The sequence below is a fragment of the Entelurus aequoreus genome, linkage group LG04 (genome assembly GCF_033978785.1).
Source record: "Entelurus aequoreus isolate RoL-2023_Sb linkage group LG04, RoL_Eaeq_v1.1, whole genome shotgun sequence".
In the NCBI taxonomy this organism is placed as follows: domain Eukaryota; kingdom Metazoa; phylum Chordata; class Actinopteri; order Syngnathiformes; family Syngnathidae; genus Entelurus; species Entelurus aequoreus.
The window spans coordinates 25,652,137-25,670,592 of record NC_084734.1 but is presented as its reverse complement, the minus strand read 5'-3'; the positions used below and the strand labels follow the sequence as shown (position 1 = coordinate 25,670,592).

The following is an 18,456-nucleotide window of genomic DNA, read 5'->3' as shown; positions in this document are numbered from 1 at the left end:
TTGACACTTCTTCCACTCCCGTCCTTGCCCGCTACACCGCTACAACAAAGATGACGGCAAGAAGACACTGCCGAAGGTGAGCCACGTAAATAAGACCACCCACAAAACGGCGCATCCTGAAGCGACTGTCAGAAAGCGACTTGAAGATGATCTGTAAAACATAATCTATGCAACATTTTGACCAAAGAACCACCATTACATGTTATGTAGACCCCAAGATAGTGTTTTAAATTTAGAAAATAATAATAATATGAGCCCTTTAATGCGCCTTATAATCCGGTGCGCCTTTTCTAAGAAAAAAGGCCTGACTAGACCCGCTCATTGGCAGTGCGCCTTTTAATCCGGTGCGCCCTATGGTCCGAAAAATACAGTATATGGTTACTTTGCATGCAGCCGGCTTTCGGCTTTAAAAAATGTTTAATCCCAATGCGGGCCCCTATTCAAAAAGTTTGGACACTCCAGCTCTAGAGGCTGCCAAGTACATGTGTTTACTTTACACACTGATTAATATTTGATTCTGATACTGACGTGAGCCTCTCGTTGTTATGGGGGTCTGAACCATGCGGCCCATTGCTTCTGATAACAACTCATCCAAAGTTTAAATATTTGTAAAAAATCGGCAACTTCTCAAAAATGAAAGAAGTGGTGTTGGACCATCATAACACTGTTACTCATGTTATCTTACTAGAGTTGTCGTAAAATTGAGCAAGTAAACGAAAAGATCTGAGAATGTGTGAGGAAACTAACAACAAAGCAGATATCAATAGCCAATATGTAATACATACAAATAAGTTCTAATGAATAAATAGTTGTTTATAAATTGTGATTCACACATAAGATTATTTTAATTATCAATAAGGTTCAAGATGTTTACTAAGATCCAAATAACAAGTGCTAAACACTGTCTGTAAACCATAAAATTGCGTGATCTACTAAGATAATTAGTGCAGACAGCCTTATCTAAATGAGATTCTGGCGTGTCCAACACAGCTTTCACCATGGAAACAATCATTTACTGAACATTCATGTTATCATGCTCCCACCTGTGGCTTTTTGCTATGTTTTGAAACAAAAAGCAGACATGCAACACTTTTTCTGGGCATTTTAGAAGCTGAACCCACCTTCTAACTCATGGAAGATACTGGCACTAACAGCGAGAGTGCACTGGAATGTTCCAGATACAAGGAAATTGCAAACATTTATTTTCATATGCATGAAAAAAACCCCACCAACATCCATCAGTTTTATTTGTTTTATTCAACCCCTTAAAGGGGAACTGCACTTTTTTTGAAATTGTGCCTATTGGTCACAATTATTACAAGAACAACAAGAGAAAAGTCATTTTTTTTCGCTTTCTAACATATAGAAATTGGCTCGTTCTTGGTAGCTAGCAATGCAGCCAATGGGAGCAATCCATTCTACCTCCAAATTACTTAAAAAATGTATTCAAAGACCATCAACAATACTTCATTTACGTTCCATAACCTGTATAATAACCAAACAGTTGCGACATTGTTATTGTAAGAGCGAACACCAAGGAACTATTTTTCTAGTGTACTAACACATCTGCATGCTACGATATTAGCCGTAAAAGCTAACTACGGAAAGAGATGAGCTAGCTTCTACAACAACACGAAACGCGTTTGTAATGCACACCCACCACACCAATCTATATTAACTAAGCTAAATTCCTAAAAAAAAAAATGCAGTTCCCCTTTAAGTCTTAGAGCAGTTATGAAATTATAAAATGATATTGCTGATTAAACGATAGTTGTAATATTTTTATTTTTGGAGGAAAACATTTTTTTTATAATAATCAAACCATACAATAAATATTTATATTTTTCCAATAAACTGTGTGAAAATCACAGTAAAAATGGTGAAATTTGCACACGTAGCGATCATGAGGCTGTGCGTGTGTTGTCGCTTCACCTCCTTACTTGCGTGTGTGAGTAAGAGAAATAGGGAGGGGGTGTGGCTTACTGCTGGTAAATTGCTCAAATATTGCACACTGTAGGATCTGCAGCGTGTTTGATGTCATCATTTAAGTGTGATGTCATTATTCTTTATAATCGGACTCTAAAATAAAGAAAATAGAAGCTGGAGGTGAAGGTCCTCCATTGCCAAAACAGTATTCTGACTCACCACACTGGGAGAAGTGGGGGCGATCGAATTTGCAGACGCATGTCTACACCAGACCTGGGCAAAATACGGCCCGTTAAGATTTTCAATCCAGCCCGCCGGACGTTCTACATAATTTTTTTTAGACCTTTAACATCAAAACTGTCACCGCCATTATGATGTGCAGTGCTGTTCTTAAATGACTGTAAGTCTTGAACTGTACAAAGTATTTCAATGGTCGAAATCTGCGCTTTTGGGTGTTATGCGAGTTATTACGGTAATCTACGTCACAGCAGCTCAGACCAGGAACAAAGCAGAGTGAGCGGGGTTTGTTTTCGGAGCAGCCAGCCCGAAACGCATGTGTCAGGAACAGATGCGGAAGCAGATTTTTCCAACAAATGTCTGCATAAAAGTTAAAGTTAAGTTAGAGTTAAAGTACCAATGATTGTCACACACACACTAGGTGTGGTGAAATTTGTCCTCTGCATTTGACCCATCCCCTTGACCACCCCCTGGGAGGTGAGGGGAGCAGTGAGCAGCAGCGGTGCCGCGCCCAGGAATCATTTTTGGTGATTTAACCCCCAATTCCAACCCTTGATGCTGAGTGCCAAGCAGGGAGGTAATGGGTCTCATTTTTATAGTCTTTGGTATGACTCACAACCTACCGATCTCAGGGCGGACACTCTAACCACTAGGCCACTGAGTAGGTTGTGATAAAAGTGATAATATATCATATTGTAGGTGTTTATTATACGTGGCATTCAACTTTTGCTGTTTTTTACATTTGTGTTGTGTTTTGCTTGATTGTAAAAGATGTCTATCGAGGACCGAGGTTCATATGTTGTTAATATTCAGTGTTTTATTGCTCATAGTTAATATTGTAAATCCCACTTTCTTTATTTTCATGTACATTTTGGGTGTCTAATTCAGTAAAAAACTGTAAAATTCCATTCCGTTTTTTTGAGGTGGTCTTTCATAACTTTTTTAGAACTCTATCAGACATTGTGACTTTTGGTATCAGTGTTCCTGAAAAAAAAGGAACCCAAGCACACATACTGTACAGCAGGTTTTTACAGATAAATGTGTACATATAATTTATACACATTGTCCCGCGAGACACATTTTTTTCTCTCAATGTGGCCCCCCGAGTCAAAATATTTGCCCAGCTCTGCTCAACAATGTTTAACCAGCAAAAGCCAGCGTTGTTCGTATTTTTTTGTTGGTATTTAATAAAAAAAACATGACATTTGTAATACAGGAAGCCAATGGAATTAATGAATGTGTTTGCCAATATGTAGGATTATACAGTACAGGCCAAAAGTTTGGACACACCTTCTCGTCATTCAATGCGTTTTCTTTATTTTCATGACTATTTACATTGTAGATTGTCACTGAAGGCATCAAAACTATGAATGAACACATGTGGGGTTATGTACTTAACTGAAAACATGTTTTATATTCTAGTTTCTTCTTGTTCTTGTTTCTTTGCTCTGATTACTGCTTTGCACACTCTTGGTATTCTCTCGATGAGCTTCAAGCACACCTGTGAAGTGAAAACCATTTCAGGTGACGACCTCTTGAAGCTCATCGAGAGAATGCCAAGAGTGTGCAAAGTAGTAATCAGAGCAAAGGGTGGCTATTTTGAAGAAACTACAATATAAAACATGTTTTCAGTTATTTCACCTTTTTTTTGTTAACATGTGTTCATTCATAGTTTTGATGCCTTCAGTGACAATCTACAATGTAAATAGTCATGAAAATAAAGAAAATACATTGAATGAGAAGGTGTGTCTAAACATTTGGCCACTGTATCCAAGATAAAATACTTCTCTAAAGTAGCACAAAACAAAGGTAAACAAACGGTGTACGTTTTTATGGAGGATAGATACTGCTGCTTCAAATATCACAATACAGAAAATTAAGATGCACTCCAATTCTTTTAGTTATTTTATTAAAGCACATGGGACCAAACATTTATTTGATAATGACTTCATCAAATTCTATTTGGTCCCATTTATCATGTCGTGATAACATTAACATAACATTTTTATAAAAGTGAATTACTCTGTTCTTGTTCTTGTTTCTTGTTTTGTTGTTTTAATGTGTGACCTGTGTTAACAATGATGACAGGATATGAATTGAGGTTAAAAAAAGAAAAAAAAACTCCAAAGGCATCTGTGCATCTCCAGGTGTGAAGGTACCTGACACACGCCTATCTTAAGTAGATCAGGACCTTTGAGTTGAACCGTTTTTTAAACTGGATCCTATTTGATGAAACGGGTCCATTCCATTAAACATTCCATTAACTTCACATACTGATATGCTAAAGGTATTAAGTGTTGTATGCACATAAAACATTTTCAAAGGGGAACTGCAGTTTTTTGGGAATTTTGCCTATCATTCACAATCCCTATGCAAGACAAGAACATATAAGTTTATCTTTTTTTATGCGTTCTAACTTGTAATGTACGGCAAGTAATGGGAGCTCCTCTATTTCGACCATAAAACTCTCTGAAAAACCATCCAAAAACTGCCAACAATACTCAGTTTACATCTTGTGACCTCAATATTAACCAAATATTAGTGATATTGTTATTATAAGTGCTAACGCAGACGGTTTTAGCGGCGCATTGATCACAGAGCGCTAACACTAGTTGTGCTGATATATTGACATAAGGCTGCTGCTGCTTCGACTCTAAGTTGGTAAAAGCTAATTCGAGATCATAAATCATGCCTCTCACCTGGGTAGAAGAAGAATGTGGCCATAAACTGAGATTTGGTAAACTTTGACATCCAACTTAGACCCGGAGATGGCGAGAAATACACAAAAAGACACTTTTTTTTTACCCTTTCATGAGGATTATTATTCATTCTTATTCTTAATGGGAATATATAAACATCAATGGCCATCCCAGTGAGAGCAGACATTGTACAGTAAGTGATTGTTCTATTATATTTGTATTTTGTATTTTTTGTTCAGCACTTAGCAATAGTGCCACATGATGCTTAGTGTTTCACTATATCTGTTTGGCACTCATTTTAAAACGTGTTTCTCATCCTCCTTATGTTCAGGCTAAAATATATACGGTTCTGGATCATCATTTGTTCAGTTTCAGTTCAGTTTCAGTTTATTTCGATCATGCATACGATACAATGTGATGCATCACATATTTCCAGTTGTTTCATTACAGCACGTTCAAAAAGGAGTAGGAAGAAGTAGAGCTTATTAAATTCTACCCCTTTTCATATCATAGCAGTTTTATCCCTGTCAGGTTCAAACACCGAACTATCTATTAAACAGGACAAGAAGCAAGGAATCAAACAGAGACAAGATTCAATTTAGCTCATGAGGAGAGCTCGTGGAAACTACAGTGTCAACACACGCTCTGAGGAAAAAGTTCCACGACTCCCCATTTATTTGGGCATTCCCTGATTACATAGTGCAGCTGCTTCTAAGGGGAGGGGTCTCATTATGCAGCAGCTGCACTGGGTCATAAACAGTTAAAACAAAAGGTGCTTGGAGCGGTGTCAGATTTGCCACCTCGCTGCTCGTAGATTTCGGGTACTGATAAGGCCCTTCCTGTGGCTGTCCAGATCTGAGAAACTGACACCTCTACGGCGCATTCCATCACACACTGTGGAGATTTACAAGCTGTCCGCCTTTTGCTTGATAAGATCAAAGACAACTTTGTGAGTACAAATGGATAGTAACCACAGGCAGCAGGGCAACCTGAACTGCAAGCAAACAAGTTATGTGATAACTTATATACAATTACTGTATTCTGACAATCCCATTTTTTTGTTCTGTTTGTAACAGAACAGTGAATAAATAAATAATAAATATACATAGTAAACAAATATTAAATACATTAATAATCATTATCTATCTTTTTTTTTTTTTAAAGGTTCAAAATGTTCTTAATAATTGTTCTTCTTTGTACTTGAACACTTGTAGTTTGAACAGTCTCTTAAACTGAATCATATTGGTGCTTTGTTTGATTTCCTTGCTCAGTCCATTCCATAATTTTAATTCCACATACTGATATGCAGTTATGGGCAGTAAAAAGCTACATGTTGCTAAGCTACGTGGCTTAACTACATTTTCCAGTAGCTTAGCTAATTTTTGAACAACATCTTTTCCTGTAGCTTGGCTACTTTTAGACTCATGTAGCAATGTAGCTTACAACAAAGCTACAAGCTACAAAGAAAGAAAATGGACTGCGAATCCAGGCCAAAAAAAAATATGGAGAAAATACAACGACCTGGATGAATGAGAACATCCAACCATACATACGGAGAAAATTCAGGATGAGTGGTTGGTGTTTGCATGATGAGTCATAATTGGCTAAAGTTTGGGCAAAACAATACGGACTGGCCAATCGGAGTAAGCAAAAAACTAGTGAGCAAAATCATAACAGTCACACACTCATGTCACATAACGACAAGGCAGTCGGAGACAGAGGGACGCTTCAAGCTGTAGACTCAAAAAAAAAAAGAAACATACTTGAAAATTTTAGAGGGATGCCCTCCCACAGATTAGATTTTTCCTTTAGTGATGAAGACCACGTCCAGGAAACCCACAGTAATACCTGTCCTTGGCCATATTTAAACCAATGTATGCGTGTAGAGAAAACAATGCCCAACGTGGTAGTTTTTAGTTGTTTACTCTGTAAACCAATATTATAACTGCTCATCTAAGACGTCCGACACAAATTTATGAACACACATTAAGGTGAGTTGAGTTCATGAAAAGTTTTACTGGAATTAACCATTACCAGCTGTTTCCAAACAACACACAAGTCATTGTTTTTTTTTGTCAAGATATAGATTGATTCTGTTTAATTTACTGTAGGTAGAGAAAATGAATAACATTACAGGGGTGTGCCAAAGAAAAGGCAAACTAAATAAATACATAAAGTGAGGTGCGGGGACCACTAGAGGTAGTTGTAGGGTGTCCTCAGCTAAATGATAGATAGTTAATAGTAATTTACCCTTATTGGGGCCATTTGTCCACTCTCAGTGACATTAACATTGAGTTTTGAGTTTTGAGTTTGAGTTTATTTCGAACATGCAAGCATACAACATGATACATCACAATTTCCAGTTTCTCTATTCAACATGTTCCAAAAGGAGTAGGAAGAAGCAGAGCTTATTTAATCCTACCCCTTTTCTTTACATAACAGTTGCTAAAACTTTTTGTTCACTTCCTGTTCACAATTTATTCACAATAAACTCCATAAGTAATCACAATAAAAATAAATAAATAAATAAATAATAGTAAGAATTTAATAATAATAATTGGTGAAGTAAGTCATATTTCATATGATGAGATAAGTAAGATTACTTTAAGAATGAATGAATGGATGGATCAAATAAATTCAGAATGTTTGTCATGGTTCTTCTTTGTACTTTGTAAACACTTTAAGTTTGAAGAGTTTCTTGAAGTGGATCATATTAGTACATTGTTTGATTGCTTTGCTTAATCCATTCCATAATTTAATTCCACATACTGATATACTGAAGGTCTTAAGCGTTGTACGTGCAAACAAATGTTTTAAATTACGTTTTTCTCTAAGATTATATTTCTCCTCTTTTTTTGAGAAGAATTGTTGTATATTCTTGGATAGCAGGTTATAGTTTGCTTTGTGCATAATTTTAGCTGTTTGCAAATTCACTATGTTGTGGAATTTCAGTATTTTTATTCAATAAATAAAGGGTTTGTATGTTCTCTATATCCAACATTATGTATTATTCTAACTGATCTTTTTTGTAACACCGTTAATGAATGAAGTAGCTTCACGTATTGTTTCCTGTTCGTTAGATAACTTCTTATCCAGTTTAAGACTAACCCTCTGATGCCATATCGTTCTAGTTTTTTGATTAAAATATTGTGATTAATTGTGTCAAATGCTTTAGTTAGATCCATAAAAACTGCTGCCGCACATTTTTTACCATCTATTGCATTGGTAATGCAATTGGTAACGGCGTGGCAAAGTTGGTAGAGTGGCCGTGCCAGCAATCGGAGGGTTCCTGGTTTGATTCCCACCTTCTACCAACCTAGTCACGTCCGTTGTGTCCTTGAGCAAGACACTTCACCCTTGTTCCTGATGGCTGCTGGTTAGCGCCTTGCATGGCAGCTCCCGCCATCGGTGTGTGAATGTGTGTGTGAATGGGTGAATGTGGAAATACTGTCAAAGCGCTTTGAGTACCTTGAAGGTAGAAAAGCGCTATACAAGTATAACCCATTTATCATTTATCATTTAATTTCTTCTGTAATTTCAATTAAAGCCATTGAAGTTGAAACATTAGCTCTGTATCCATATTGGTTCTCTTCGAGTATTCTATTTTTATTCATGAAACTTTCTAATCTGTTATTGAACAGTTTTTCAATGATTTTAGAAAATTGTGGAAGTAGAGAAACAGGTCTATAATTTGTAAATTTATGTTTGTCTCCAGTCTTACAAATTGGTGCAACTTTAGCTATTTTCATTTTGTTTGGAAATGTACCTGTTTGAAATGATAGTTTACTAATATACATTAATGGTCCTGAGATCTCTTCAATAACCTTTTTTATCTTTTCCATATCAATTCTGTTACAATCAGTTGAAGTCTTGGATTTAAACTTTTTCGCGATTGTAAGTATTTCCTCCTGTGTCACATTACTGAGGAACATGGAGTTGTGATTTCGCTCTATGGTATCATTATAGTCCTCAATTGGAACTGGGTCTGGAATCCTTTCTTCCAATTTTGGTCCAATATTTACAAAATAATTATTGAAGCTTTCAACTACTTCCTTTATGTTGTCATTTTTTTTTATTTCCGTCTAAGAAGTATTGAGGGTAGTCCCTCTTAGGTCCATTTTTAATAATGCTATTGAGGATGCCCCATGTTGCTCTCATATTATTTTTGTTCCTGTCCAATAATTCACTGTAATATTCTTTTTTACATGATCGTAGTATGTCTGTTAACTTGTTTTTATACTTTTTGTACTTAATTTCTGCCTCTATAGTTCTTTGTGCTATACATTTTCTATATAGTGTATTCTTCTTCTTACACGCAATTTTTAAATCCTTTTGTCATCCATGGTTGATTATTCTTTCTCTGCTTATTACCGAGTTGCATCCATGGACAATGTTTATCATAAAGTATTATGAACTTGTTTAAGAAATGTTCATATGCTTCATCAACCTCTTTTTCATTGTACACATTGTCCCAATCTTGCTTTTGTAGCTCAATTTTGAAGGCAGTCATCCTCCTCTCTGTGCACAGTCTTCGAAATGTCCTTTTGTCTTCCATATTCTTCTTGTAGTTTCCATCATATATTGTAAAAACTGGCAGATGATCACTAACGTCGGTTATAAGTAGACCACTTGTAGTGTTATTATCAAAATTATTGGTAAAAATATTATCAATTCAATGAAGTCATCAATAGACTTTTGCTTGTTGGGTTCAATAAGTCAATATTAAAGTCACCACATGAGAACATTATTCTTTGACCATTGTCCATGTAAGTTGCCTTGATCCATTCTTCAAATGTTTCTATACTTGACTTAGGTGATCTATATATACAACTGATGAATATGTTTTTGCTTTTTTCCTGACATATTTCAATGGTTATACATTCTAAGATATTATCTATAGCAAATGACATGTTTTTTACCACTTTGTAGTTCAGGTTCTTCATCACGTACACAGCTACTCCTCCTCCATTTTTGTTGGTTCTGTTGATGTAGTTTAGTTCATATCCTTCCAGATCAAAATCTATTCCCTTTTTATCATCAATCCATGTTTCTGTGACAGCTATCACTTTGAAGGGTTCGTTGATGTGTTCCAAAAAGTTCTTAATGTTGTTGTAATTTGCATACAAGCTTCTGCTATTAAAATGAATAATTGACAATTTGTTATCACATTCAATGTTGCTATTATATTGATCATTTGTATATTCATTTTCCAAATCCTGGTTTTTGTGATCTTTGTTGCAGAAATTTTTTAGTTCCATATTTTCTTGTTCAACAATCTTTGATGTTGTTTCAATAATTTCTATAAGTGTAGGTGAATGCAATCCTGAATCTAGGTCCTCTTGTTTAGTCGTCCCTTGGAACATAGTAGTGTCGATGCTGAATTTAGGTGCTTGTTTTCCGTCAGAGTCCATTATCATCGTTGTTGTGGTAGCTGTGTAAACTTTAAAAATTGTCCAGGTCCTTGATGTCATGGACAACAATTACTCTTGCTTCTGGACTTCCATTCAGCTTGATGTAGATTTTACAGTTGGCGCTCCAAGTTCCCTGGATTTTTCCCTGCCTTCTCAAGTCGCGTGCTTTCTTGGCGATTCCAGCATTACGTTTTGTGAGATGCTCATTCATGTACACGTTTGTTCCCTTCAGCTTCTTTCCCTGTCTCAGCAATGCCATTTTAGATTTTCTGTTTACGAGTTTCACGAGCACGACTAGAGTGGCGTTGTTGTTTCTTCCGTTCAGTGGGATGCATATTTCGATGGTATTAATGTCAATTTCAATTTCTTTTGATTGCAGAAAGTTGACCACTTGCTGTTCTGCTGAGACCATATCCATTTAATCTGGTTCACCTTCATTATTCACAGCTTTCGCATAGGATCTTGGTTTAATTCGGTGCCCTGTCACAATGATATCATTCATTCGTTTATCCTGATCCATTTCATCTATGATATTCCTCAGCATGTTGTTGTCTTCTTGAAGGGTCTTCATTTGTTTGCTCATTTCAGTGGCTTCTTTATTTCTGGATTGTTCTCTTTTTTCATTTCTTTCATTTCTTCTTTCATTTCTTTCATATCCTCTTTCCATCCATCCATATTTCTTCCCATTTTTCTATCATTTCTTCTTTAAATTCCTGGAATAGTTTTTGTAGTATCCCTTCTTGATTCCCATCATGTCCTGTGCCCAGCTTCAAATCAGTCTTTCCAGTCAATCCTTTAACTTTTGGCATCGCGGCAGTCGCTGACGTCAGTGCCTCTTATGTCTTAACGGCAGTTACTTCTTTAGCGACTTGCGGCACTTTTAACTTGTTTTTTCAACAATTTCGTACCTTTCGCCGTTCAGAGATCAATTTGAGGTGTCAGCCTGTCAACTTATATCACTCTGCAACGTCGGGATCACTTTAAAACAGCTGTAAACTCGCCGTAGCTTTTGGTTGTTACGCAAACGCTTTGAACTGCGGGAGGCGTCGTTGGCTTGAGGCTAACGGCTCTTCCAACTCGCCTTATTTCAGCGTATCAGTGCCTCTCAACTGACCAAAATCAGATCGAAGATGCCAGGTGACTCTCCTGTGGCTGTGATCGCAAATCAGTGGTCAAAATCTTCAGACTTAACAAAAACTCCGGTAGCAGAAGCGGAGCCTTTTTTCTTTGCAGTAACATTGATATTATACATGCGGGCCCATAGATATGAATGCCGTTAAAAGTAGCTTTAATGTAGCAAGCTACTTTTGCCGTGTAGCTTGTAGTGTAGCTTGCTGCAATTCGGGGATAGCTTGCCACCGATGTTGGTCAATTTTTTAGGGCATTATGGCAAATGACACGGCGGTCGTGGCTTTTGCCGCAGTTGCCGTGGTTAAAATTCGAGCCCTGTGCTTGTCAGGAGTGAGCTTGACATTGTTGGTGTGACCCCAGGATACAGAGACGAGAAGGCAGGCAAAATAATAATTTAATGACAAAAAATAAGGTAGCACCATCGTGGAAGAAGCAGAGGTCCACGGGTGAGTCAAAAGAAATTAGCGAATAAAAATCCAAACAGGAACCATGGCAGAGGCAAAAAACTTACAAGCATAGTTAAGTTAAAGTTAAAGTACCAATGATAGTCACACACACACTAGGTGTGGTGAAATTTGTCCTCTGCATTTGACCCATCCCCTTGTTCACCCCCTGGGAGGTGAGGGGAGCAGTAAGCAGCAGCGGTGGCCACGCCCGGGAATCATTTTTGGTGATTTAACCCCCAATTCCAACCCTTGATGCTGAGTGCCAAGCAGGTCGGTAACAGGACCCATTTTTATAGTCGTTGGTATGACTCGGCCGGGATTTGAACTCCCGACCTACCGATCTCAGGGCGGACACTCTAACCACAAGGCCACTGGGCAGGTGAGGAACAAGAACACAGGTAAAGTATGCCGTGGTGCCGCGCTAAATCGAGTACAAGGACCAACAAAACTGGCTTAAAAAAACACCTGATAAGCAACTAGGGATAGGTATGTCTCCTCATTGGAAACCGGTGAGGGAAACAGTGCTCAGGCAAAGGTAAAGTGGCTAAGAATGGAGACAAACAGGAAGTGGAATGAAAAATAAGAGCGCTGGACAGGAACTAGTGTCAATACCAAAACACAGAAAAACAAACACGAGTCCACTTCTCCTGTAATTCCAAAGGAGTAAATGTTTCTCACGCATACTGACATTGCAAGTTGTTTTTTCGTCAGCTGATCCAGCAATTGTGATATTACTCAGGAGTGACAATCCCATGTGAGAGAGTGAGAGCGTGTGCAACAAATGTGATGATTCTGCAAAGTTATGTCGAGTTATAAAAGAGAAGTGAGGCATTTTAGACAGAGTGCAAGAAGAAGAAGAAAGGAGGAACCATTGCTTAGGTAGGAATTCTGTCTTTTTTTACTGTCAATAAAAAAACTGCGCTCTGAATTCAACAAAATCTCCCAACCAGAGAGAAATGAAAGTGTTTACATTCTGCGCTGTTAGATTGTGAGCTGACTGCCATGAAAATGACTAAGAAAGAAGAAATTACAGTCGGTCATGTTTTGCAAAGTCCATTTTTTAAGTTTTTTCATTCATTTAAAACATATGCTGATTATTATTTTGGTGTAGAACTCTACTACACACTATTACTGTTGTTTTTCTAATAGTGCTAAAACATTATTTAGCAACATAAGATGGGCAACATATTCCACTAAAACGACAATAATACATATATTGTTCCATGAATATCACTCTGACAGTGTCGAACGTAAATGAGCATCCTAGTGCATAATCTTGATTCAGTACTTTTACTGTTGCTGTGTTGTACAGATGTACCAAATGTTATAGTTTGTAGATATATTTGCAAACACTTTTTTATTAGTGATTAACCGTTTCATAAATGTGTAACAATTTTAGATAAATACTGAATTTCTTAGTTCACTGCTAGTCTTGTTGTTGATGTATTTACAGTCTTGTTCACATAGAAAACCAGCAGATAGTAGTAGTCATTTTATTTCAGACCCAGGTGGATCCATATCACAGGAGAAAAAACATACAGCGATAAAACCCAAATAAAAGAAATACAAGCAGAAATCAAATAAATAAAAGCTTGTATTAAAAAATAAAAATAAATAAAAAGAGTAACAACATTAAATTAAAAGAGAATACAGGAAGGAAGTTACTTTAGTTTTGTTTACAACTTTACACTGTTGACCATTTTTGTTTAATTTATTATTTTTAACAGGTGGATGGTACCTGATCCAAGCCATTTTGCTTTTAATATTTTTGTATTTAGGCATTATCTTCAATAACTTTACTTATTTAACTTATTTTAGTTAACATTTTTGTATTTATTCTTACTTTAATTACCACTTATTTACTGAAGTCTCAGTGCGTCATCGATTTTAAAGTACAATAGAATACCGTTGAGTACACTGAAGTGTGAATACTCGTTTAACTTTTTTAATGTTAAAATTATTTGAGAGTGAAGGAAGCATTTTAAGTAGGGGTGTCCCTATCCAATATTGATATCGAGCAAAAAAAAAAAGAAGTATCGAGCATCTAAAATCTCCGATATTCAGTAAGCTCTCCAAGACAAGCAGTCCTTCAGCACTTTTACTTGCTAAATATCCTCCAATAAGCACACAAAGTTGGTAAATTCTTGTATTTTAGTGAAGTCATTTATAAAAGATAAACATAGTTGGCTATAGGCTAGCAAGCAGCTACACAACAACTAAGCACACAACAGCACACTGGCTACACACACATAATAAATGTCCTTAATTGACAATTGCAGTCAAAAACACATTTGTCAATATAAACAAGTGTGAATAGTTAAAGTTGCAAAATATTTATGCATACAAATTGTTGCGTCCCAGCAGATCTTCCTCCCAGGGAATTTAAGTTGCTGGTCACACCCAAGTTCTTTTCATGACATATAAGCTGAGTAGAAGGACCACCAGAAACAGAATAGGTATTTTGTAATTTATTTCCAAAGCTTTGGAAATAGAATGAGACCAATCCAGTACAGAAGCGTTCACTCACGCAGCTATGATCGATCTTCCCCCCAAACCCCCGGAAGTGCTGTCTTCTTCCATCTGTCCCTTGCTCCCACCCTCGTTGTTATGGCTACTCCCTGAGTTATGGCTACTCCCTGCATACCAAAGTTTCAAGGCCGACACACAGTACTTGCAGACCAAAAGAGCACAATAGGAAGAACACTAGCTGTTTTGTAATATGACTATGAAAATAAAGAAGTAACACTTAAATATGGATATATGTAAAAATCTGCTTCCGTCAAAAGTCTCCAAGGCAGAACCATATTAGACAGTGCCCAGTAACAAACGTGTCCGCATCCTTCAACTTACTGCATCATGAGCTTGACTTCATAAATGATTGTGACCACGAGGTGTCGCCAAAAACAATGACCACTCTAGCTCTATTTAAAGACAGTATAAGTCTGTGTTAAGGTTGGTGTTTTTCATTTCTACTATGTAACTACTTTTGTAACAGTCTGCACTTCAAAATAGTAAAAGTATGTACGACGATTGGTGTTGATATCGTATCAGATTAATATTGGCATTGGTCAATTCTCAAGGCTCCAATATCGACGCCATATGGGAAGTTAAAAAGTTGTATTGGGACACCCTTAATTTTAAGTGCGTTTTAATTTTAAGTGTTTATAGGGTGTGTGTAAGCTGTGTGAAGGGCTCATAAAGCATTTAAATTCATATACAGTAAGTTTAAAAAATACATAAAACACTTAAAATAAATAGCGTACCTACCATGGGGTGTCTGGAACATAACCCCCTCAATTATTCTTTACTTATCCATTTTAATTTAATCTTTTTTTAATCACTTTTCCTCTTCTACCATTATTATTGCACCAGCAATATTCTGCTAGTTGTTTTACTTGTTTTTACACATTGAATTATCTTTAACACTCTTATGTATAACAATCTATCCTAGTTTCAATTTACAGTATGTATTTATTTTTCTTATTTTATTTACTCTTAATATAGATGGATCTATCTTTATATTTATGTTGTACCTTATTCTGCACTTTGGCTTTTTAGTTGCACACATTCATATACATTCCTACACTACTGATGATGCGCACCCGTAAATTTTATCCGTCAGGTCTTCCATTCACATTCACTGTTCTAGTCATTTTAATGTGTTAAGTAATTTTATGCATTTGTGTTTCGCACAAGAGGTAGAACATCTCACTCTGTGTTTTCTGGAATCTATTTAAACGTATTGAAACCTAAACGCAAGAAGTGAACAAAGTCTTTAATAACAAGATATAAACAGACATTGTTGTATGTGTCAACATGTTAAAAACCTTGGCGTAAACCAGAGGTGTCCAAAAATGCGGCCCAGGGCCCATTTGATATGTGATTGGATACTCACTTGGGAGTGACAAGTGAGTATCCAATCATAGTCACGTTTAACGAAGGCTACCTAGGTGGGCTACTGTCAACAACTTGTGATGTGAGTGGCTATCACAACTGTCTATCAACTGAACGTCCTCCGTTAATTTACACTACTACTATGCCATGAGGAGAATATGATGAATATGTTTATATATTTATGGAAGGTACATTAAAAATAAAATGAACTTTTATTATTTTTATGATCATGATTTATGTTACGCCTTGCTGGCCCTGACGACACACCACTGATCAGTGATCAGCGATCAGGAAAAAGTGTGTTTCTGTTAGGGTTGTCCAAATACCAATATTTATACCAAAATTAATTTGGATACTTTTCGATACTTTTTTAAATAAAGGGGACCGCAAAAAATGGCATTATTGGCTTTATTTTAACAAAAAATCTTACGGTACATTAAGCATATGTTTCTTATTGCAATTTTGTCCTTAAATAAAATAGTGAACATACAAGACAACTTGTCTTTTATTAGTAAGTAAGTATACAAAGGCTCCTAATTAGTCTGCTGACGTATGCAGTAACATATTGTGTCATTTCTCATTCTATTATTTTGTCAAAATTATGAAGGACAAGCTGAAAAAATGTATTATTAATCTACTTGTTCATTTACTGTTAATATCTGCTTATTTTCCGTTTTAACATGTTCTATCCACACTTCTGTTAAAATGTAATAATCACTTATTCTTCTGTTGTTTTGATACTTTACATTAGTTTTGGATGATACCACAAATTTAGGTATCGATTCGATACCAAGTAGTTACAGGATCATGCATTGGTCATATTCAAAGTCCTCATGTGTCCAGGGACATGTTTCCTGAGTTTATAAACATAATATGATTTTTTTTAAAAGTCAAAAATATTTTGTGACGATAAAAAATATCGATGTAATCATATTAGTATCAACTAAATACGCTCTTGTACTTGGTATCATTACAGTGGATGTCAGGTGTAGATCCACCCATGGTGTTTGTTTACATTGTGACGCCAATGAGCTACGGTGTGTAGTGAAGCATGTTTACCTATTCCTCGTCCTGCAGGGATGATACTTGTAAGAAACTTACTTTATTTGTCGCCTTGGAGGCGAGGATTAGTGATTTAGAAGTAGCTAAAACACTGCCGACTGCGGATGGACTTTAGCCGCTAGCTAGCTAGCCATGTCTTAAAGCACCTCTTCCTGAGGGTGTTTCAGTGTTATAGCTTCACCTTTATCTTTAGTTTTTAAGCCAAAATGCGTCTGTTCTCCCTTTTCTGTCTACACACTGTGTCTGCTTGTAAGTACTCTGTGATTGTGCGCTGCCGAACATGCTCCTCTGCTCGTAAAACCGGCAATGTCATGATGTGACGACGCGGCGTCATGCCCGTTTATGGGAAACCGGTACTTTTCAAACAGAGTTCAACACCGTTTTTGATTAATTAGTACCGCGATACTATAGTAGTACCGGTATACCGTACAACCCTAATTTTGAGGTGTATTTATTGAAGTCGGACGAAGCACAACATCACTGAAGGCCCTGGTGGGAAACACACGGGCCACTGATGGTACGTATATTTGTCTTGTCATGAAGTTCATTGTGTTTTCACCCTCAATCTAGACCTGTGAGAGCCGGCCACCATTATGGGAGAGTGGTCCATGCTATCTGAGATGTTGGACAAGGTCCAGTTGCACTCAACTGTCCTAGGCAAGGTCTGGATGAGCGTTCTTTTCATCTTCAGAATCTTCATCCTGGCAGCTGGCGTGGATCAAATATGGGGAGATGAACAAGCAAACATGGACTGCAACACCCATAGCCCGGGCTGCAAGAATGCTTGCTACGATGCGTCCTTCCCCATCTCTCACACACGCTTCTGGGTCCTTCAGATTCTCATCGTCTCAACGCCTACTTTGATCTATTTGGGCCACGTCCTGCTGGTTATTCGCCAAGAGAACAAGCTCAGGAGACGCTTGGAGCTAAAGTGTGACCGAAATGGGTTGATCAAATCCCCCAAATACTCTGACGAACACGGGAAGGTGCGTCTCAAAGGCTCCCTGTTGGTCAGCTACATGATGCAACTCCTGGTCAAGGTCCTGCTTGAAGTCGCCTTCATCGTGGGTCAGTACTTCATCTACGACTTCATACTCATGCCTGATTATATAACCTTTCAAGGCGGCAGCTGCCAAACACCCACAAACTGTTTCATCAGTCGTCCGACAGAAAAAAGTGTATTTATCGTTTTTATGTTGGCGATGGCCGTCCTCTCTGTGATCCTGAACATTGTTGAAATGTTCTACCTGATGATATCTAAAATAGGAGAGAGGAAAAGAAGGAGATCTGCTTTAATTCTGAACCAGTAGATAATAAATAGAATACTAATAATAAAACAAATGATTGAAAGACTGTTTATCTGATAAGGCAGGGGTGTCCAAAGTTCGGCCAGGGGGGCATTTGCAGCCCACAGCTATTTTTTTAACGGCACGTGGCACATTTAAAAAATACTATAAACTATTTTAAAATCCTAATTTTTTATAGTATTTTTTAAATAAATAAATACAATAAACCTGTTTGCTCTTTTATCCCATGTTTTATGTTTGTATTGCGGCTCAAAGGAAATTTTTTAACGCCCCGTGGAACATTTAAAAAATACTATAAACAATTTTAAAATAAAATGTGTTATAGTATTTTTTTATATAAATA

The 18,456-nt window shown here is 37.0% G+C and overlaps 1 protein-coding gene across 1 annotated transcript; it reads left to right on the top strand.

Annotated features, from left to right (window-relative positions):
• Positions 1–12,677: 12,677 nt before the first annotated feature.
• Positions 12,678–18,239, top strand: LOC133648394 (gap junction Cx32.2 protein-like). The gene is made up of 2 exons (XM_062044441.1): positions 12,678–12,729; positions 17,377–18,239. The coding sequence occupies exon 2, from the start codon at positions 17,400–17,402 to the stop codon at positions 18,114–18,116; it is 717 nt and encodes a 238-aa protein (XP_061900425.1). The 5' UTR covers positions 12,678–12,729; positions 17,377–17,399; the 3' UTR covers positions 18,117–18,239.
• The last annotated feature ends 217 nt before the right edge of the window (positions 18,240–18,456 follow it).

What these genes read in the sequence shown, in the direction of transcription:
- LOC133648394 (XM_062044441.1), top strand. Translation starts at nt 17,400, where the DNA reads ATGGGAGAGTGGTCCATGCTATCTGAGATGTTGGACAAGGTCCAGTTG.